This window comes from Acomys russatus, chromosome 1, assembly GCF_903995435.1.
Source record: "Acomys russatus chromosome 1, mAcoRus1.1, whole genome shotgun sequence".
Lineage (NCBI taxonomy): Eukaryota > Metazoa > Chordata > Mammalia > Rodentia > Muridae > Acomys > Acomys russatus.
In genome coordinates this window covers 94,578,429-94,600,346 of record NC_067137.1, presented here as the reverse complement: position 1 = coordinate 94,600,346, position 21,918 = coordinate 94,578,429, and the positions used below count along the sequence as shown (strand labels likewise).

Sequence of the window (21,918 nt, the reverse complement as noted above, 5' to 3'; positions counted from 1 at the left end):
CTATTGGATATAACAAGACAAGAAGGATTTGATTGGCTGCAACCGCTTCCAATTACCGTAGCAGGGCGGTACCAATGAGCGTGATGGACGCAAAGAAGAGCGGGAGCGGAAAAGATGGGCGGAGATAAAGGGAAGGCCAGCGCCCGGGAGCGCCGGGCGGGGCGCGGGCGGATCTTCGCTGGTCTCTGAGTGGCCTGACCCGGCTCCTCCCTCGGTCCCAGACAAGTTTATCTTGTGACTGCCGCAGCTGCTTTTTCCTTCCTAGATTGCCGAGCCTTCTAGCCCACGATGTGTTTCCTGGCCGCCACGATCCTACTGCTGTCGCTTGTCTCCACCACCCAGGCCGAGCCCCTGCACTTCAAGGACTGCGGTGAGCTCTTGATCCCACTCCAGGAGATCCGCCGGGCTAGATTAGGCGGGTACCTGGAACGTGGACCCCCGGGTGGAACGGGCTAGGGGCTGAAGGTACCAGCCTTGATGAAACTTAACTCCCCCCGCTCAACGCTGTCTCCTCTTGCAAGTCGTGTTTTGGGGTAATCTCTACACTCTCAAAGCGAACCTTGTGCTGAAGTTCTCCAAAGTTTCGTGGGTGGATATCAAGCGAGCTTGTATTCGCAGCACACGAAGGTGTGGAGGCAAGAGGATTGCGATTTCAAGGCTAGCCTGGGCTATATAGTGAGACCTGTCTGGAAAAATAGATAAAAGAAAAGTAAAACATCAGGGTAGACCGCGAGCCTGCATCCAACACGGATTGAGAGGATGAGCATAGAACTTTTGATTTACGCCTTGTATCTTCACTAAACCCTTTCCCCTTTGTTCGTTTGAAGTTTTCTCTTTGGTTGAGGAGTTGCTGAGATTGAGAGATTGAGGCAATCTGACTCTCCAGCCCAGTTTGGCCTTCCAAATCCGTCAGTCCTGCCCCAGCCTTACAAGTGCCAGCCGCCCCCACAGCACCCCTGCACTTTTCCCATGCTGACAAGACAAAGCCAATTATCCTTCTAAGTTACTCTTTTACAAAGTAGGGGTTCGTGATTCTTGATCCGTGTCTCATATAAAACTTGTATTTCTAGTGATACTTTGTGACACCTCCCTCCCTCCCAATGCTGCCGCTGGACTCTGTTGGAAAAATGTAATAGAGGGTAGAAATTTTGAGTTCATCCAGTCAAGCCTATACAATTAATTGCGGGAGTGGGCCGGCTGGGGTTGGGGGGGGGAGAAATCGTGGTGAAAAGGCGCACTGATGGGTGAAAGACACAAACTGACTTTTGTAAACTATGTAGGAAGGAGGAAAGCACAGTGACCATAGTAACTCATTGAATTAAAGAGTTATTAGGTAGGATTGGAGAGATGGCTCAGTGATTTTAAGAGTACCCACTGTTCAGGAGGACTAGAGTTCAATTTTAGCACCTGGGTCAGGTGGATCTCAGCTGCTTATACCTCCAACTCCAATGCCTCTGGCCTCCTCACCTGCACTCACAGGTACTGACACACAGATATCTCTTTGGGAAGGTGGCGGTGGGGTGAAATAAGTAAGCCTTCATAAGGCCACACAGACGAAAGAGGAACCAGGTTAAGTTGGCTTCTTTGTATCCAGGTAACTACTCAATAAGTAAACTGAAAAGGTGAATGAGGGAATAAATAGTTTCTAATATGTTCTTTAAAATTCTGGAGCAGGATGTGGTGGTACAGGTCTGTAATCCCAGCACTTGGGAGACAGAGGCAGGCGTATCTCTGTAAGTTTGAGGCCAGCCTGGTCTACAAATCCAGCCCACACCAACCACGGCTACACAGAGAAACCCTGTCTTGGAAAAAGCAAAAGAGAAAGAAAAAAAATCCGTTAAGGCAAAAGCAAAGGTGGGTGTGTGGAACTGGATTGATTAATGAAGACCACTGCCCCCCGCCCCCCAGCCAGACAAGGTTTCTCTGTATATCCTTGGCTGTCCTGGACTCACTTTGTAGACCAGGCTGGCCTTGAACTGACAGTGATCTGCCTGCCTCTGCCTCCCAAGTACTGGGATTAAAGGCATGCGCCACCATGTCTGGCCCTTGTTTAGTTTTGCGACAGTTTCCTTATGCAACAGAACCCTGACTGCCCTGGAACTCAGATATCCATCTGCCTCTGCCTCCTGAGTGCCAGGATTAAAGGCATGTACCACCACTGCTTGGCTGTACTTTAATATTTTTTTTTCTTGGTTTTTGTTTGTTTTGAGACAGTTTTGTAGACCAGGCTGAACTCACAAAGATCTGCATGGCTCTACATTGTGAGTGCTGGGATCAAAGTTGTGTACCACCTTGCCTGACTAAATTTTTTTTTTTTTTTTTAAGGCAGGTTACACCTCTGAGAACTTGTTTTTTCATATTTCGTTTATTTGTGTGTATGTGCATAAGGAGGGCCCGCACATGCGCGGCATACATGAGGCAGTCAGAGGACAATTATCAGGAGTTGGTTCTCTCCTCTTTGTAAGGGGGCTATCCAAGAACTGAACTCAGGTATTCAGCTTGGTAGTGAACACCTTTCCTTGCTCAGCCATCTCTCAGACCTAGAGGGAACTTAAAGAAAAGGAGCGTGGGAGTGGGAATGGGATTCCCATGACAGATTTTGAATTTACTTTTTTTTTCCCCTCTGCCTCCCAGTGCTGGGATTAAAAGGCGTGCGCCACCACACCCAGCCTTGAATTTACTTTTAAATTAGAAAATAAAATGTAACCGTCTCAGCACCCAAGTAAAAAGATTTTGCATTCCATTCTATGCCCACCTTCTCCTGGGGTGGGGTTTCCTCAAGTAAGAACCGGAACCAACTAAAGTACTTCTGCAATACTTGCAGTGGGGCCTGAGGACTTTGTTCTGTTGACATTTGAAGTCCGGGGAAACTCTCGTCAGGGGACAGGAAAAAAGGGGCGAGGGCACAAAAGAACTGTAAGTGCCCTTTCCTTTGATCCTGTGAGGTCATATGACCCTGCTCTGAAGCAGGTGGAGCTGGGCACTTGAAGTATTAACATGAGCACAGGTTGTCCGCTTTAGTTTTCCTGCCCACCGATCACGGTATGGCCTCAGGCTTGCTTGCAGAAGGTGCCAAAAGCGTGTCCAGCGTCCAACTTTACAGACCTCGGGAGACTGACTAATCAATCATTGTGACGGTAGGGGGGATTTTAGGAGACCCTTGCAGCCTGAGGGTGAGCCCAGGTAGAGAAGGTCAAGTGCGTTCGCTATGTCATTTCCTGTTTGGCGGGAGCAGTTCTGAGCTAACCCTGGTAACAGCATGGGCGGCATACTTTCTCCCTTCTACCTTCAAGACAACAAGAGTCCGTACTATAGGCTGCAAACATTTCTGTCCACGAAGTATATTTTAAGGGGAGAGGCTTTGTCTTGGTGCCAGAGGAGGCCTTGCTCACCCACCCAGGAGCAACTGGTTTCTCATGGACTGAATCCAGAAGTGAGTAGTCCTAAGCAATAATCTCAATGGCACCGCTGTGTTCTGGATAAGTATCCAAAACCTGCAGGTTTGCTGGCTCACTACCCTTAGCACAGCCTCGGGTGTTAAGTCTCTTGCCCTAAAGCTACACAGTAGGAAGTTGAGCTGGTAAGTCTGTCCCCTCAACTGTGGTAGCTTAAAAGTATCACTGACCTACTCTGTCATGGGCGCTGTTACCAGGCTGTTTGCTCATTCTCGCCCACGCTGCTGTCTAGTGTCAGGGGCTTGAGTTCCCTTTCTTTTTCTGACCATTAGTTTATAAACATAAGTAGTATTTACAAGTATGCGATTTCTAGCACCTGAGCAGCCCTTAGCTTAGGAACTCTACTGGAGAGGAAAAGAAATCTAGGGTCAAGTACCCATAACGATATGGTTACAGGAGGGTGTGGGGTGAAAGCCTGGGCCCTGGCCACCCCTACAAGCTAGGCTTGTTCATGCTTCTCAAATGCCAGTTAAAGAGAGAAGGAAAGGGGGCCAGAGTTATGGCTCAGTAGTTTGGGGCACTTGGTGGTTTGAGGACTCAGGTTCGGTTCCCGGCACCCTTGTGGTGGTTCACAACCATCCAGAACTCGAGTTCCAGGGGCCAGTGCCTTCTTTTGACCTCCATGGGCACCATGTGTATATACATATGTGTAAGGCAATGCAGTCTGTCTGTGTCTTGTTTCCTCCCATTCTTCCCTCCCTCCCATTTCTCCCCTTCTCCCCGCCCCTATGTCTGTGACTGAGGGAGACCTCCTCCCCCTATATATGCTCTCAGAATAACAAGTCTCTTCTTGGTAACTAGCTATCCTTCCTCTGAGTGCCACCAGGTCTCCCCATCCGGGGGACATGGTCAGAAAAGGGGCACCAGAGTTCGTGTGAGAGTCAGATCTCACTCTCCACTCAACGGTGGAGAATATCATGTTCATCGGCTAGGTCTTGGTAGGGGTTCGAAGCTTACTGCCTATATTCTCCTTGGCTGGTGCCTTAGTTTGAGGAGGACCCCAGGATCCAGATCTGCGCCTTCTCTTCAGTTTCTGAACCGGTTAGCGTAGCTGGTATTGCTTCCATCTTGACTGTGTGAGTCAGCCCTGCTTGGGGCCTCAGTTTTGTTTTTTATTTATTTGTCTCTTTGTTTGAAACAAGGCTGGTCTCAAATTGTGCCTCTCCTGCCTCAGTGGCCCAAGCACTGCAGGTACCAACTGACCTGTAGTGCCTCACCCAACCAAGGCCCTAGGTGTTTCTTGGAACTATAAAGATCTTGGCCTCTGTCTTTCCCCTTCCTCTGTTTGGTTCTGGGAAAAGTCAAAGTTTAATGACTCTGTCGAGATTTAGCTTAGAGCCAGAGTGCTTTAGGGCATTGTGAGCAAGCCTCTTGGCTTCCACACCCTTGGAGAACATGACTCAAAAACAGGAAGGCAGAAGTGCTGTGGAGGGCTCCAGCTTTAAAGGGGGGCCCTCCCACTTCAGAGGGAGCTGTTTCCTCTTTGTAGGGCTGTTCCTCTATTGAGGGTAGAGATGGTGGTTCCTCTTAAATTCCATAAACCGCTTACTCATAAGTTGGGTTTTAGATACCACTAACTTAAAAACTAAGTTGGACTAACTAACCCAGCCCACTAAGACAACTGCTTATTTCTTTGGGAAGGCAGACAAGGGCAAAGGCAAAAGCTCGAGAAGACAGAATACTAGGTAAAGGGTTTTCGGGGCTGTACGGAGAAGGATAAAATATGGGCAGTGAAGCTATGCAGGTGAGATCTGTGAGCTGGCTCAGGTGCTCCAGGTACCTCCACCAAGACAGATCATCCGGAGTTTAATCCCCAGGCCTTCATGGTTGAAGGTGAGAACTGACTCCTGCAGATCGTTCTCCAACCTCCACATGTGCGCGCGCGCACACACACACTAAATATTTTCAAAACACATTATAGCTGGGTGTGGTGGTTCATACCTTTAATCCTATCACTCAAAAGGCAGAGACAGGTAGGTAGTCTCTGTGAGTTTTAGGACAACCAGAGCTACAGAAAGAGACCCTGCCTCAGTGAATGAATGAATGAATATCACGTTATAAAAGAAGAAAAGAAAGGAGCCTCTTTGATTGAGCCTGGATCTTTACCCAAGTCTCTAATACTAGTCAGACACCCCTGGGGCCTCCTTCCTGCTAGCTCTGTGCTTGGGTGGCTACTCTTCCTTTGAGAGGCCGAGGCAGGAGGATCCAGAGTTCAAAGTTATCTTGCGGCAAGCTAACGAGCAGAAATTATGGCGACATAAGAAAGGAAAGGAGCCCCTTACCCAGGGAGGCCAGCAGTGGCCCACTGCAGTCAGGCAATCGCCCCGCCCAGCTCTAAGCCTGCTGTGTCCTAGGTCTCTCACCAGGGACTCCTGTGTAGCTCTTAGCCACTCCTGCTTTTATTTCCTCAGGTAGTGATCTCACTCAAGCCAGAGCTACCCTATTCTCTCACTTATCAAAAAGAGGGAATGGAAAGGAATAGAACCAAGGTTCTACTTTTTCCAGGAACATGACCTCACTTTCCCTCATCCTTGCTACCAAGGAACAGTTTCCTAAAGATCTAAAAATGAATGGCTCTGGAGCTCAAAATTCCTGGTGCTATTTTTTTTTTTTTAATGTATGGGTATTTTGCCTGCATGCAGGCATATGCACCACATACATGCCTGATGCTTTCAGAGACCAGAAGAGGAAGTTGGTTCCACCGGATCTGAAGTAACTCATTGTTGTGAGCCGTCATGTCAGTGCTGAGAACGGATCGCTCTGGAAGGGCAGCCAGTGCTCTTAACCTCTGAGCCAGCTCTCCAGCCCAGGCCTTCTGTCTTCTGAGGTCTGGTAGGCTTTCTAACAAATAGGTGCTTAAACCATGCTTGCATTTTGCAGACCTTGGCAGACAGATGACCTTCTCTTTGGCATTTTAGGTACCAGGCTTCTAGATGGTTTTTGTATACGATGTGGATTTTCCCATAGTCTCCAACTTTCATCAGATCTACAGGCTTATCTCTTTGCTAGAAAATGGATGGGAGAACAGGGATATTTAATTAAAAGGAAGATCTAGACAAGTATTTTCAAGGCTTAAATATAAACTGTGATTCTCCCTTTAAGAATGCAAGACAGGCCGGGCGTGGTGGTGCACGCCTTTAATCCCAGCACTCAGGAGGCAGAGGCAGGTGGATTGCTATGAGTTTGAGGCCAGACTAGTCTACATAGTGAGTTCAGGACAGCCAAGGCTACACAGAGAGACCCTATCTCAAAAAAGTGGATAGAGGTGCTTGTCACCAAGACTAAAGATACAAGTTTGGTCCTCAGGACATGGCTTGGTAGAAAAAGAGAACTCCCCCGCCCCTCACTTTTTCTTTTTTTAAAAAATAGAAGCCTTTTAGTCCAATGTTGTGTGAATACGGTCTCACTATATTTCTTAATTTGACAAATATTAGTATTCTCTTTGCCAAGGAATCAACTGCATTTATTCCATTTATAGGATTGGTTTTAGCAGTACAAAAATTCTCACCTCTTGTGCATTAGAGAGAAAGAGAGAGACAGACAGAGACAGGGAGGGACAGAGGGAGTGTACGTGTGGGTGTACATCATGCAGAGATCAGAGGACAGTCTCAGGCGTGAATCTTTGCCTTCTGCCTTGTTTGAAATGGGGTCTCTTTGTCCCTATACTGGCCTCATCCTGCAGCTGCCTTACAGGCTCTTCCTTTCTTTACCTCCATCCCTCTGTGAGAACACTGGGATTACAAGTGCACGCTACCACATCCAGCTGCACATAAGCTCTGGGGGTTCACACTCAGGTGTGTGAGTGTGTGTGTGTGTGTGCAGCAGGTGCTTTACCTATGCAGCCATCTACCTCCCAGTTCCTCCCTGTCTTAAAGAGCTCATGTCAGGAAAGCAGCCAGAAAGAGAACAAGTTTGCTGAGAGAGGAGCTCATCTCCACATGAGGCACCAGGCAGCCTCAGCAAGGTAGTTTTCCTCCTATTCAAACACTTTGCTTTTCCTTTGCAGGCTCTCAGGTTGGAGTCATAAAGGAGGTGAATGTGAGCCCGTGTCCCACGCAGCCCTGCGAGCTACACAAAGGCCAGTCTTACAGCGTCAATGTTACCTTCACTAGCGGTGAGTAAACGTGGCTCTTGCTCCAGTTCACGCTGCACTGTGATGTAAGTGTGAGGTGTTGGAATGAGTGGGAGAGTGCAGGGGACCTCAGCTCGGCTGTCAGGGATTTGTCTGCTTCCTTTCTACTAGCACAAAGCTGGAATTCACTATGTTCCTGGACATGACAGAATCTGGACCCATAGCTCTCCGTTACCCGTCACGTTCTGAAAGGAAACCCGGAGCCTTGCTAACAGGAGGCACATTCAACTTACAGCTCGGGCTAGAAGTAGGGGAGGCAAAAAGAACCCTGTAGTAATTTCACAACATATAAAAAAGATGATGAAAAAGCTAGGAGATTGCACACTTAGCTGTGAGTCAGATCTATGTGAGAGCTCCTCTTTGATGCCAGGGTAGCTGTGTGATGTCTCACAGCAGAAAACCCTCCAGGGCCACCACTGTGTCCTCAGACTCCTTCTCATACTGGGCTCCTGCTGTGTCCAGAACAGCCTGGTCCCAGAAACCTGAGAAAGACAGCGTGGGAGTGAAGAAAGGACAGCCCCGCACGCGCGTATGCACTCACACACACACACAAACACAAACTGAAGGGAGACAGCATGGGAGTGAAGAAAGGACAGGCACACACACACACACACATATACACACACACACAAACTGAAGGGAGACAGCATGGGAGTGAAGAAAGGACAGGCACGCGCACACACAACACACACACTGGAATAGTACCTCCCTGGAGGGGTGAGGTTAGTCTATGTAGGCGGTCTCTGCAGGGGAGTAGCCTCAAGCTGGAACCATCTAGGAGGGGGAAGCTGCAGTTGCTAGCCCTTGCGCACACTGTCAGCACCCTAACCAGAGGGGAGGCTTTGGCTTTCCCGTGGGTCTGAGGCATTGGTGCTTGACATGGCTGTGGCTATATCAGTAATACACATCCCCTGAAGATGCCATCTACTCTTTACACATGCCCTGAAGATGCCATCTACTGTTCACACATTCCCTCAAGGCTTCCCGGCTCCCTGCAGGCTCCCATATGTCTCACCGGTGACTGCCAGACTCCTTTAAAGCATGCAGTGTGATTCTGCTGTGGCCTTAGGTTACAGAAACTGGCTTGCCTCTTTGTCTGTCTTGGCCCGTAAAGCACAGCAGACTCTTACAGGAACTCTGGTGGTGGAACAGAAGTATTAGTGCGAGCCTAGCTCTACAACCCTCAGAACTCCTGCATAGTGTTCATTCAAGCCAGGCAGTCAGGGAGAATTGTGAGCCCAGGAGCAGCTGCTAGTTCTAGGAAATTCCAGGCTAACCAAGGCTACATAGAGAGACCTCCTCCCTGAGGCTCTCACCCTTCCTAACACTGCTACTCTTCAATACAGGTCCTTACGTTATGCTGACCCTGGCCATGAAATTGTTTTTGTTGTGACTTCATAACTGTAATTGTGATGAATCATAATGTAAATAGCCGATATGCAGGATAGCTGATATGTGATCCCTGTGAAAGTGTCGTTCGACCCCCCTAAAGGGGTCAAGACCCACAGGTTAAGAGCTGCTGCCTTATCTCAAAAGAAAAAGGGCGTTGTAAAATAGCTCTGTGGGTAAAGCACTTGTCACCAAGCTGGATGACTCTAAGTTCAATCCATACTTTGACCAAATCTACTTTGATCAATCTACTTTGACCAGTAGGGTCTCCCATCGGGCCGTGGTGGGCCACATCTTTAATCCTAGCACTAGGGAGACAGGCACGAGGATGTACAGAGGCCTGGTCTAAATAGTGAGTTCCAGGATAGCCAGGGATATGTAGGGAAAAAACAGTGGGATGGGAGTCGGGAAGTCTGGCGCACGCCTTTACCCCCCACTTGGGAGGCAGAGGAAGGCAGATCTCTGAGTTCAAGGGCCAGCCTGGTCTACAGAGAGGGTTCCACGAGGGGGGCGGGGAATCTAAGGAGCCCATACAGCTCCAGGAGCCCCTTTTTTTCTAGCACGGAGTTTCAGTACAACTGATAAGAGTCTGAGGAACCACTCTGAGCAATAGGAGGCGCTTGCCCAGACACCAAGCACTGGGAGGTCTTTGTTTTTATCACTACACCATTGTGGAGGACATGGGTACAGCCATGACTACCGGCCACAAAAGGTGTCTGCAAGAGATGTAGAACCCAAGAGCTGTGGCAAGAGAGGATTCCCCAGAGACCAGGTCCTACTCACCCGTGAAAAGTTCTTTGTTGATGTTGAAAAAAACACTGCAGAGCATCACCTCAGAGATGATTTGAGTGGATGATGGAGTGACTGATACCATGACGGACAGGCAGTGAGAAAGAGAGGGGCTTTGCTTTTGTCACCTTTAGCAACCCCCACCCCATGAATAAGAGAAGGCTAATTTTCTGAAATGCCATCCTGTGAATACTCACGGCTGTGAAGTAAGAAAAGCCCCGTGGGCGCAAGAAATGGCCAGGGCTTCATCCAGCCAAAGAAGTCAGAGCGGCACCAACTTTGGTGGTAGTCGGGACGGTGGTTTTGGTAGCAATGACAGTTTTAGGTATGGAGGAAACTTTGGTGGACATGGTGGCTTCAGTGGTGAATATAATGGCTGTAATGGGTTTGGTAACGACAGAAGTTACTTTGGAGGCAGTGGACGCGGCAGTGATTTTGACAGTTAGTACAATCCATCTTCAGATATTGGCCCTGTGACGGAAGGAAGCTTTGGAAGGCAGAAGCTTTGGCCCCTGTGGTGGTAAAAAGGTACTTAGGTAAACCACGAAACCAAGCTGACCCTGCTGGTCTCAGCAGCAGCAGCTGTCTGTGCCAGAAGGTTTTAGTCACTGACAGGAAACAGCTCAGCAGGAGAGGAAAGCCAGAGAAGTGACAGGGAAGCCACAGGTCACAACTCAGTGAAGCCCAGCGGTAGTGGCAGGGCCCACTACGAAGAGGACATATCCTAGACACTTCTCATGTGAATGAGCCGTGTCTGTGACTAATTGTGAAACAAGTTATTTTAGTTTCTGTTCTGTGGAAAGTATAAAGCGCCCTAGCAATGGGGGTTTTGTTTTGTTCTGTTTTATAATTGTTATGTTTTTACTTTTAGACGTATCTTATGTTTTTGGCCAGCATTAATTCAGCACATGAGTGCCCGGGGCTCACAGGGGTCAGGAAAGAGTGTTGGGTCCCCTAGAATTGGGGTTATGGATGGCTGTAAGCCACCATTTAGGTGCTGAGAACCGAACCCGAGTCCTCCAGACAAGCAACAAGTGTCCTTACCTGCCAGGCTCACTTCCCAGCTCTCCCTCCGCAGTGAAGGCTTTTAATGTACACTTTCTTCAGCTGTGCTGTTGATTATGAAAGAGAAATCAGCTGATCATGATGCTGAATAAATGTGTCTTTTGTTTTGTTTTTGTTTTTTCAAGACAGGGTCTCTCTGTGTAGCCTTGGCTGTCTTGGACTCACTTTGTAGACCAGGCTGGCCTGGAACTCACAGATCTACCTGCCTCTGTCTCCCTGAGTTCTGGGACTACAGGTGAATCAGCATGTCTTTAAAAAAATAATAAAATTAAGGGCCTGGGGAGATGGCTCAGCGGTTAAGATCTCTGCTCTTTCAAAAGTCCTAGTTCAATTCCCAGCAACTACATGGTGTCTCACAACCATCTATATTGGAATCTGATGCCCACTTCTGGCGTGCAGGTGTATATGCAGATAAAGTGCTCGTATACATAAGTAAATAAGTCTTTTTAAAATATAATTAGTTTAGCCAGGTGTGGTGGCGCACGCCTTTAATCCCAGCACTCGGGAGGCAGAGGCAGGCGGATCACTGTGAGTTCGAGGCCAGCCTGGTCTACAAAGTGAGTCCAGGATGGCCAAGACTACACAGAGAAACCCTGTCTCGAAAAACCAAAAAACAAAAAAAATTAATAAAACATATAATTAGTTTAAAAGCCCGTGAGATGACTTATCAGGTAATGGCGTCTATTGTCAAACCTGACAGCGTGAAACTGAACCTCAGAAGCCACATGGTGGAAGGAAAAAGCTGACTCCTGAATATTGTACCCTGACCACACCCCTCCCACTAACCAAGTGTAATTTAGGCCATGATTTTACTATTTAAAGAGTAAAAGAATGGCTGAGCGGTGGTGGCACACGCCTTTAATCCCAGCACTTGGGAGGCAGAAGCAGGCAGATCTCTGTTAAGTTCGAAGCCAGCCTGATCTACAAAGTGAGTCCAAGACAGCCAAGGCTACACAGAGAGACCCTGCCTCAAAAAAAAAAAAAAAAAAGGTAAAAGAATGAAAGGCCCTAACAATGTACAGTGTTAGTGGAGGTCTGGGCCCTGGCGGCCTGACAGTGGAGGCTGGGCCTCACCCTCAGTGTGCCAATTAAAAAGACAGGTAAGAGTGAAAAACAGAGAAAGGAAACTCAGTGTGGCCACTGGGAAGAGGAACAAATCACCAGAGGGTTGGTGAGCGCTTCTGGGTTACCTTCCCGACAGGGTTTGGGTTTAACTAGAAGATAAGAGGTCGAGATGTTAGTGTGTTATTAGCTCAACTCTTGGCCTGTCTCCACGTTGTCAGAACCTTGTGACCTGCCTGCATGACGCGGTCCTCTGTTTGCTCACACCAGGGCTCCAGCTTTTCCCTTTCTCTAAGAGGGGAATTCCGGGGGGGGGGGGGGGGGGGACGACTTCCAATTCCTTGGGGCGGCCTGATAGTCAGAGGGAGGAGCACAGTGGTCTCTTTAGGATCCCTTTCCATCTGCCTACAAATCGTAATACCTGGTTGCTCTAATCTAACGATAGTTTTATCCCTCCTGAGTAGCTTACAGTGTGGAGGTTGGAGGGTGCCAGGAGATGAACGTCTTTTTTGAATCTTACACAGCATCTAAAGGATTGCCTGTCACTGCCATGCTAGACCATGATATTAAAACACTGACAGAAGTCTGGTCCTGGGAGATGAGGTTATTTGTCCAGGTAGCCTGATTGCCTTGATGGAGAGCGAAGAAAAGAAACCAGCTTCTTTTTTCAGCATGTGCACGGGGCTAGGTGCTAATCGTGGCCCCTGAAGTTGTAGGCGCTATAATTACGGGGCTCTCCGGTATGCGGGTATAGCCATTTCAGCATTGGGGAATGTATTTGATGGCTTAGACTTCCCAAGCACACAGCTGCCTTCACTGTCTCCCTAGGCACCCAGTCCCAGAACAGCACGGCCCAAGTCCACGGCATCCTGGCAGGGCTCCCCGTCTTCTTCCCGATTCCTGAGCCTGACGGTTGTAAGTGTGGGATCAGCTGCCCCATCCAGAAAGACAAGACCTACAGCTACCTGAACAAGCTGCCGGTGAAGAGCGAATACCCTTCTGTAAGTGACACCATCGCTGGTAAAAACCAGACGCCCTGGGACCAAGTCAGGCATCTGGAGCCTGGGTGTGAGAAGCAGGGACCACTGGGGCAGTGGTCCCCCTTATTCCGGGGGAGCTGAGAAGGTCTGAGAGAGGGGAGATAGGTTTGAGGGACACAGGGGTGCCATTTATACAGACCTAGTCCTCACGACCTCCCTATACAGTGGTGATACTATTTCTAACTTACAAGCAAAGAATTTTAGGCCTCTGAGGGCACATGATACAGAGTCCAACTCCACCTTACCAGTCTTAGGGCCTAGGTTTAGAGGTGGGTCTCATGAGTCCAAAGCCTGTGCCATGTTATTAAAATATTTCAGCCAAGTAACAAATAGTTAAAGGTCTAAGTTATCTTGGCAGCATCCTCATAGTCTTGTCAAAAGAGCAGGGGCCCACTGCAGGGTTTCAGGGAGTGGTGCCCCTCTCCACCCACAGCCCTGCTTTACCTGCTTCCTTTTCCACAGGTGGTACTGGAGCAGCCTCCCCTAGGTAGGAATCGATATGGAGGTCATAAAGCAATTGCTTTTTCCCCATAAATAAAGAGCTACTTTACTAGAATTAGAAGTACGGGGTTTGGAGAGATGGCTCAGTGGTTAGAGCACTTGCTGCTCTTCAAGAGGACCCAAGTTAGTGCCATACAGCATCTCAGAACTGTAACTTTAGTTCTAGGGGATGCATCGCCCTCTTCTGGTCTCTTACGGTACTGCATGCACATGCACATGGTGCTCTTAAATACTTGCTAATGAAACACTCTTATTATACCTCAGGTCCTGGTGGCTCGTTAAATCTTTGAAAACAAAAGCTTTTGGTGCACATTTTTAATCCCACAACTCATCAGGAAGATGCAGGAGGGTCTCTGAGTTCAAGGCCAGCCGGGGCTACGTAGTGATACGTCTTTAAAAAAAACAACAAAATTAGAAGGGACAATGGCTCACACTTCCAACACACAGAAGGCTTAGGCAGGAGGGTTTCTGTGGGTCGAAGGCCAGCTTAGACTATCTAGTGAATTCCAGAGGTCCAGGATAGCCTGGCATGAAGAAGTAAGACTGTCTCAAACAACAACACAGCTCGTAGCTTAAATATAGCAGGTCAAGGTCTCGACAGAGACATATGATCAGAAATCAGCTTAAGACCTGTGCGTGGCCACACTGTGGCCTTAGCACTTGGAAAGGCGGGGCGGGAGCATTCACAGCAGCCTGGGCTGTACGGTGAGCTCCCCGCCTGTCTGGGCCATGGTGTAAAAACTTGTTTTAGAAGAAACAAAGCAAGACAAGAAGAGGAGAGAGGGATGGTTGTGGGCGATGATGCAGTTCAAGGAAGTTAAACTCTGTTGCCTTGCAGGGTGGTTATTCTTGAAATTACCCAGTTACACATGTCTTTGGGCCAGTGGTTCTCAGCTTCCTAATGCTGTAACCCTTTAATACAGTTCCTCATGTTGTGGTGACCCCAGCCATAAATCATTTTCATTGCTACTCCATAACTGCAATTTTGCTACTGTATGAATCATAACATAAATATCTGTGTTTTCTGATGGCCTTAGGCAGCCCCTGTGAAAGGGTCGTTTGACCCCCAAAGGGGTCACGACTCAGAGGCTGAGAACTGCTGCTTTGGACCATCCTTATGCTTCATTATTTCCATTTCTAGCTAGCAAAAGAGTTTCTTTATACTGAGGAATCTAAACTTTTACTGGGCTGGAATGATGGCTCAGAGGTTAAGAGCACTGGCTGCTCTTCCAAAGGTCATGAGTTCAAGTCCCAGCAGCCACATGGTGGCTCACACCCATCTATCTATAATACGATCTGGTGCCCTCTGCTGGAGTGCAGGTGTACATACAGACAGAACACTGTAAACATAAATAAATCTTAAAAAAAGAAAAAAACCTTTTACTTTCTGTTCTCACAGTTCAAGTGGAAAAGGCAACAGCAGTTTGACAAATAAGTGAGAAGCTAATTAAATTAAAAATTTTTATTCTTGCAAGACTCTGTTTACATGGTTCTGACCTAAGTGTGAAACCAGTAAGGTATACCTGTAATACCAACACTCAGGAGGCAGCGACAGAAAGACCAGAAATTTGAGGCCAGCCTGAGTTACATAGCAAGTTCTAGGTCAGTTAAAGCTATGTAATGAAAATTGCATTTCAACCAAGGGGGAGGGGGAGGGAAGAAAAAAGGAAAGAGGAGCGAAGGATTTTAGAATTATATTTGATAACCAGATGTGGTGTTCCACCTATAATCCTAGGATTTAGGAGGATGAAGTAGAAAGCCACAGACACTACATAGTAAGTTCAGAGCTAGTCTGAGTTAGCTATCAAGTCTGTATAGGGAGGGAATGGAGAGATGGCTCAGCAGTTAAGAGCACTAGCTGCTCCTGCAGAGGACCTGGGTTCAGTTCCCAGCACCAAGAGGCAGCTCACAACCATCTCTAGCTCCAGTACCAGGTAATCCAATGCCCTCTCCTACCCTCTGGGTACCAGAGTCACAAGTAATACATATGCATATACATTCAGGCAAATGTTCATATACACACAATAAAAAATTTTAAAACTTGGACTGGAGAGATGGCTCAGTGGTTAAGGGCACTGACTGCTGTTCCAGAGGTGCTGGGTTCAATTCCCAGCAACCACATGGTGGCTCACAACCATCTGTAATGTGATCTGATGCCCTCTTCTGGCCTGTAGGGGTACAAGCAGGCAGAACACTGTATACATAATAAATAAACCTTTTTTTTTTTTTTTTAAGTTTTTTTTTTTTTTTAAACTTTAAGCAGGAAAGAAGGGAGGGGGAAGAAATATTATACTTGAAAGTTACATTGGTGAGCTGGATCCAGGGGATGACACCATTGGCTACAGTGGTTGGTTCACTCTTCTGAGCTTAAGTCCACAGATAGCAGCCATGTCCTAATCAAGCTTCATGATAACAGGATGTAAAAAGAAATACTTGGGGTTTAAGGTGCACACTTAAGGCAATTGTGGATAAAAATCAAGTCCTGGTTCCATTTTGCCCAATTCTTTTTCTTTTTCCAGATAAAGCTGGTGGTGGAATGGAAACTTCAAGATGACAAAACCCAAAACCTCTTCTGCTGGCAGATCCCAGTAGCGATCAAATCCTAAGCTCTTTGGCGCCTGTGCCTGTGTGGGGTGAGAGGCTGTGGACGGAGGGAGGGGAAGAAATAGAAGAGAGACCAGACCCGACATTGAATCAGTGCCCTAAGATGAACAGAATTTCAGCCAGGCAGTGGTGGAACATGCCTTTAATCCCAGCTCTCTGGAGGCAGAGGCAGGTGGATCGCTGTGAGTTCAAGGCCAGCCTGGTCTACAAAGTGAGTCCAGGACAGCCAGGGCTACACAGAGAAACCCTGCCTCAAAAACAAACAAACAAGAAACAAAAAACTAAACAGAAAAAGAACAGAATTTCAAGACTGTTGTTTTATACCTCTCAACCTCCATAAAAGTATCTGCGACCCTACTCCTGTTGAGAGCTCAGAGCCGTTGTCCTGAGACAGCCTTTGTTGTGGCTGCAGAGGTGGAGGGAGACTGGGGAGATTAGCTTAGTCTCCATGGCTGCTTGCTGTTGGGTTAGGGTTGGCAGGTACCACCTGACAGGATGCGGATGAGGTTGCTTAGGAATGTCAGATAACTTGACCCAGAGCACTATCGATCCACTGTGAAGGATGGCTTCCAAGAGAAATCCCTCTTGTCTCTTAAGTGCCTCCTGAGTCCCATGTACCTGGCTAACCAGTCTACAGAGCCTAGATGGTACCTTCAGCCCTGACTTTCTAACAGTAGTGACTAACTTGCCACTGTATCTAGAGACTGCTGCAGAAATTTCACTCTGAGTGGCTGTTGCTTTGTGATTATGCTCTTGTTTCTTGTTCATTAAAGAAAATACTTGGTTGCAGGAGCTTGGTGTTTTGTTTTGTTTTAACAGTATTAACTTGTATCATCTCTTTGCACTTGAGGTTGAGCCTTTCCATAAACACTGATGTGCTATTCTCACATTTGTGTTCCGGCCACTGTCACCCGCTTCTTCCGGTCAGCAGGTCTTAGGTCCGTAGAGGATGGCAACCAGTTCCGAGGCTCCAGAGAAGATGGGGCTTTCAGAAACTGCCATTTTCCTCATTCTTTCCCCCACCAGCTAGACCTTATCCACAGAAAGTAACCTATTCTGCTTTGTGGCACAGTCTTACGCTGTCAAACGTGCTTGGAGCAGCAAGCGCTACATAGTGAATAGCAACACCTGAGGAGGCGCGAAGGGGTGTGCTGACTGCAACATTGTGTGCCCTGATGGGGAAGCCTAGGGACAGAAAGGCAGAAAGAGAGGCGCTGGCTCTGAGGAGGCGGGAGGTCGGGAGTTTCAAGCCAGCCTGAGCTGCGTAGTGAGGTCCTGTTTCAACAGACAAACAAACAAATAGGCATATCCCACATGAGGCAGGAAGGTCATGAGAACTGTGTGCTTAGCCCCTCTGTCATCACACCCCTACTCCACCTGAAAACACACTTACACACTCACACGCAGAGGCTTGGTGGCTCACACCCATAACTTCAGCACTGGAAGGCAGAGGCAGGAGGATCACTGCAAGTTTTGAAATCAGCCCTATCTATATGAATTCAAGGCCAGCCTGGGCTAAATGAGACCCAGTCTCAGAGACAGAGAGAAAGAAGGAGTTCGTTGATTAAATCTTTTTTTTTTTTTTTTAAGATTTAATTTTTATTATGTACACAGTGCTCTGCCTGCCTGTACACCTGCAGGCCAGAAGAGGGCATCAGACACATTATAGATGGCTATGAGGCGCCATGTGGTTGCTGGGAATTGAACTCAGGACCTCTGGAGGAGGAGACAATGCTCTTAACCTCTGAGCCATCTCTCCAGCCCCTCATTGATGAAATCTTGAAGTGACAAGAATGGTCATGGGTCAAAAGTTGCTGAATGGAATATATATATCCCTTAGGCTGGCCTTGAACTTGCCATGTATCAGAGAACCTTGACTTTTCTCATCTTCTTGCTTCTACCTCAGTGCTGGGATCGCAGGTGTATGCCCCCATATATAGAATCAGAATAGCACTAGATCCTTGCGTTTCTTCACCTGTGAGTTTCCCAGGCAAACCACCAGGGGACAGCAATGGGTCAGCAATGAAGTTCTCAAGGGCGAGCCGTTCCCGCACTGAGGCCCTTTGTGTCTCCTTTCACACTGAGCCCGCCCTATCTTCCCATGTAGACCCTATGTGAGTCAGAATCATATGAACTCCCAAGAGGAGCTGCCTGCTGAGGTCATTGCCACCAACTGCTATGAACGTGAGCTGTAAGTGATTTCGTGTCTCCATGCTTTGGTGTGATTTTCCTAATTCATTGACAATTCAGGGACAATGACAAGGCAGTGAGTACAAAGTGAAATGAAGCATGTAAAACGCTTACACGAGTCAGGTCCTGTACCATGTACTCTGTCCATGTGAGCCACTGTGCTAGGCTACTCTTTTGTCTAGAAATAGGAAAATCAGGAGGTGCAGTCTGATGCAGTAAAGCTAGCTATCTTTGTGTGGGAACTCACTGAGGGGCCAGGAAACTCCTGTGTTTGCTAACTCCCTATTCCCAAAAAATTGTTCTCGCCTTTTTAGCTCTGTAGCAGCTAATAACTTCCAACCCCCAAATTTCATACTCCTCTTTTCTCATGAGAAAAAAAAATTAGGGGGGGAAAAAGCCCCATTAGTGTATGTCCTTGTGCCCTAATCAGAGCAGGAGGTGACCAAACAGTTTAGGACTGTTTGTCTTCCGGCCACTGGAAGGCTCCGTGCAGCCTGTGGGTGTGAGGTAGGTGGGGCTCCCATGGGAGGTTAGTGTGAAAGGTCATCTTTACAGAAAGTTCACAGTCACTAACAGAGAAGCATTGAATCCTAGGTATACAAGGCGTCCCACACTTTCCAGGGCTAGTGTCTGACTTCCTGAGCAAGCCTTGAGCCTTAGACCCCAACTCTGCTCTTAACGTGAATCCAAGGCAGGTAAATCTCAAGACTCCAGTTGTTATAATCTGATCTTCATGCTAGTAAACACCAACAAAGGTGAAACCTGTGTGTGTGTGTGTGTGTGTGTGTGTGTGTGTTCTAAGAAACAGGGCTAGGGATATGGCCTAATATGTAAAATACTTGCCAAACAAGTGTAAGAACCTCAACTTTGATTCCCAGACCCCATTTAAAAAGCTAGATGCGCCTCAGTGGTTAAGACCATTGGATTGGCTGCTCTTCCAGAGACTCGGGGTTCAGTTTCCAGCACCCACGTGGTGGCTCATAGCTCTCTGTGACTCTCCGTAACTCAGTACCAGCATGCCTGCACCGGCGAGCCTGCTGTCTGCAGTGGCAATCCGGGCATCAAGGTTGCCATCGCCATAGAAGGAAAATGACAAGCTGATGCCCTCACCAAATGCACACTAAAAAGCAAGACCCTGAGCATGGCAGCACATGCCCCTAGTCCTAGCATTAGGCAATTGAGGCCAGAGTATAAATTTAAGCTCATCCTTGCCTATGTAGCAAGTTCAAGGCCAGCCTAGGCTATGTGAGAAAATAGGATTATGATTCACAGAGGTAGAGCATTCCCTGAGAACACACACCCCAGGTATAGGAAAGGTCAACTGAGGGAAGATGACCTAGGATTACCATTTCCCTCAGATAATCCAAGAACAGTCAGTTTGGAGACAAAGTTTTGGCACCTAGGAACAATGCTGGCACGGAGTCAGTAGGGTGAGCGTCATTTGAAGTAAGTTTTTCCCTCAGTGGCCCTTGGAGGGGAAACAGAACCAGGAATGGAGATTAGTGGGCGCCATGTTGAAAGACCTGGAATGTTCAGGTGTGTGTGTGTGTGTGTGTGTGTGTGTGTGTGTGTGTGTGTGTGTGTTGGGGGGGTGCGGGAAGGGTTTGGAAATGTGAACAGATACTGCTGTGTGGTTCCCCGTGTGATTAGCGCCTGTGAGTCCCCTAAATGTTGATTAAGTCATGAGAGGAGTTGAGCCATTTAGGGTGGTTGTATCTTTTCCTCTCTAGAGGATCCGTGAGCCTAACCCTAGGCTTGTAAACTGAATCCAATTCACTTACAGCTGTCAGTTGACTAGCAACTAGATGGTCTGAGTGTTGGTCGCCATGGAAACAGCTAAAAGGCCCATTGCCATAGGAACCTACCATGTTCTCCAGGCCAGGGGTTTGGTTGCTGAAAAGACCCAGAGGACCTGAGTAGCAGAGTTGTGTGAGGGTCCCACCAAAGAGTGATATGTGTAAGAGGGCATGGTCAGATCCTCCAGTGTCATCTGTCCACCCCCCCCATAGCCCCCCTTCCCCCCTCCCCATCTGCTCATTGCTCTCCATGGCCACAGAGCACAGGTGCTTGTCCCTATGGACAGTACAGGCATAGATTCTGGAACAGCGTTGGCATGCCAGCACTACCACCACCCTCTCCAGAGGCTCTGAGAGGGAAAATATGTCTGTCTGTCTCTCTCTCTCTCTCTCTCTCTCTCTCTCTCTCTCTCTCTCTCTCTCTCTCTCTCTCTCTCTCTCAGGCCCCTCTCCACAAGCCATACCCAAAAAAAGTAGCCAGCAGGTGAAGGGATCAGCCTTACCCTGACTGCCAGTGGGTCAGGCCACTGAGGAGCTTGGCAGGCAACACAGATGGCGCTGCTGGCCTTGAACGTGGCAGAGATGCTGGGTGTGCCAAATCAGAAAGCAGAGGGGCAGGCCAGCGGCAGCAACCCATCCTCAGCGTGAGAGAAACACATCACGCATCCCTCTGCACTCCCACGTGCCCTCATGCCTCTGCCAGGTGGATCCAAGTATAAAAGCCACAAGTTGATTGCGGTCCTCAATGTATCTGAGCAACGGTCATAAGAGTCTTGCATTTCTGAGTCAAGGGAAGTGACTCTTAACTCACTGTTTCCTGGTGGCTGTGTCATTAACCACAGTCGCCATTAAGTAGAGACCCAGGGGATCCGGCTAGGTCATCTGGTCTCTGTGAGCATGGCCCATTTGTGGTTCCCTGGTGTCCTAAAGTGATGTTTGAACATGGTAGACAGACCGACAGAGTTCATGTACCTATGAGAGTGACAAAACCCTTAGGGCTCCAGAGAGGCTTGGGACTGAGACTAAGGCCAAGATGATGTTTGAGAGACCACCTCCCAGATGTTTAGTTCCGGGACCCTTCACCTCACTCTTCAGATTCTTGAGCTGTGTGACATTGCTTCTTCCTCCCATCCTGGACTCCGGTGCTGGAGACTGTTGGTCTCAGCGTCTTCCAAGCAGCTTTACAGCCTAGAAGCCTGGCACCAGGAGTTCAAATGACATCAGTATCGTTATGGTTATCATCCTCAGAGCCGAAGGAAGGTTCCAGCTGTGAAAGCTGCCCAGAGGCCTGGAGTCTCAGATATGAGCTGTGCATTTGTCTTTTAGATTTAACTCCAGGCACCTTTCAGGTCACATGCTCTCCCAGGTAGCCGTTCCACTTTGCCTTCATTAAACCAGACTCTAATCCTCTCTGTGACACTTAGCCACACTCTTTTTTTTTTTTTTTTTTTTTTTTTTTTTGAGGTACAGTGTGTGTGAGCTTACTTTCCTACTGGATTATAAATAGTTTGAGAATAGGGACTGCCTTTCAGTCTTTGAGTAAATGCCTAGAACGCAGTGCTCAGCATTTTTTTTTTCCTGTTTATTTTTTGAGATTGTGTCTCTGACTATCCTTGCACTCTGAGGCTGACCCAGAATTTCTGATCCTCCTGTCTTCACTTCCACAGATTCTGGGATTACAGGTGTGCACCACTATGCCCGGCACTCACCCGTCATTTATGTAAATAGGGGACAAGTGCCGCTTCCTTTGGGGGTTTGGATGGACCATTTAACGCTATAATAGCCTGGTCTCCACAGGTCATAGGAAGAGCAATGGCTGCCTCAGATTCATTCTCATAAAGAAGGGTGCTGAAGTGCCCTGTCCCAGGTAGGCAGCCCTAAAGCAAGGTCGGAAC

At 48.0% G+C, this 21,918-nt stretch overlaps 1 protein-coding gene across 1 annotated transcript; it reads left to right on the top strand.

The window, feature by feature from the left end:
• Positions 1 to 160: 160 nt before the first annotated feature.
• On the top strand, positions 161 to 16,289 carry Npc2 (NPC intracellular cholesterol transporter 2). Its single transcript, XM_051149261.1, has 4 exons — positions 161 to 370; positions 7,462 to 7,569; positions 12,721 to 12,893; positions 15,953 to 16,289. Exons 1-4 carry the CDS (start codon positions 289 to 291, stop codon positions 16,037 to 16,039), a joined length of 450 nt encoding a protein of 149 aa, XP_051005218.1. The 5' UTR covers positions 161 to 288; the 3' UTR covers positions 16,040 to 16,289.
• Positions 16,290 to 21,918: the final 5,629 nt, after the last annotated feature.

Bases quoted from the DNA above. Each gene is read 5' to 3' on its own strand.
- Npc2 (XM_051149261.1), top strand. From the start codon at position 289: ATGTGTTTCCTGGCCGCCACGATCCTACTGCTGTCGCTTGTCTCCACC. The intron at 7,570-12,720 runs GTGAGTAAACGT...CTGTCTCCCTAG, and splicing joins CAATGTTACCTTCACTAGCG to GCACCCAGTCCCAGAACAGC. The intron at 12,894-15,952 runs GTAAGTGACACC...TTCTTTTTCCAG, and splicing joins TGAAGAGCGAATACCCTTCT to ATAAAGCTGGTGGTGGAATG.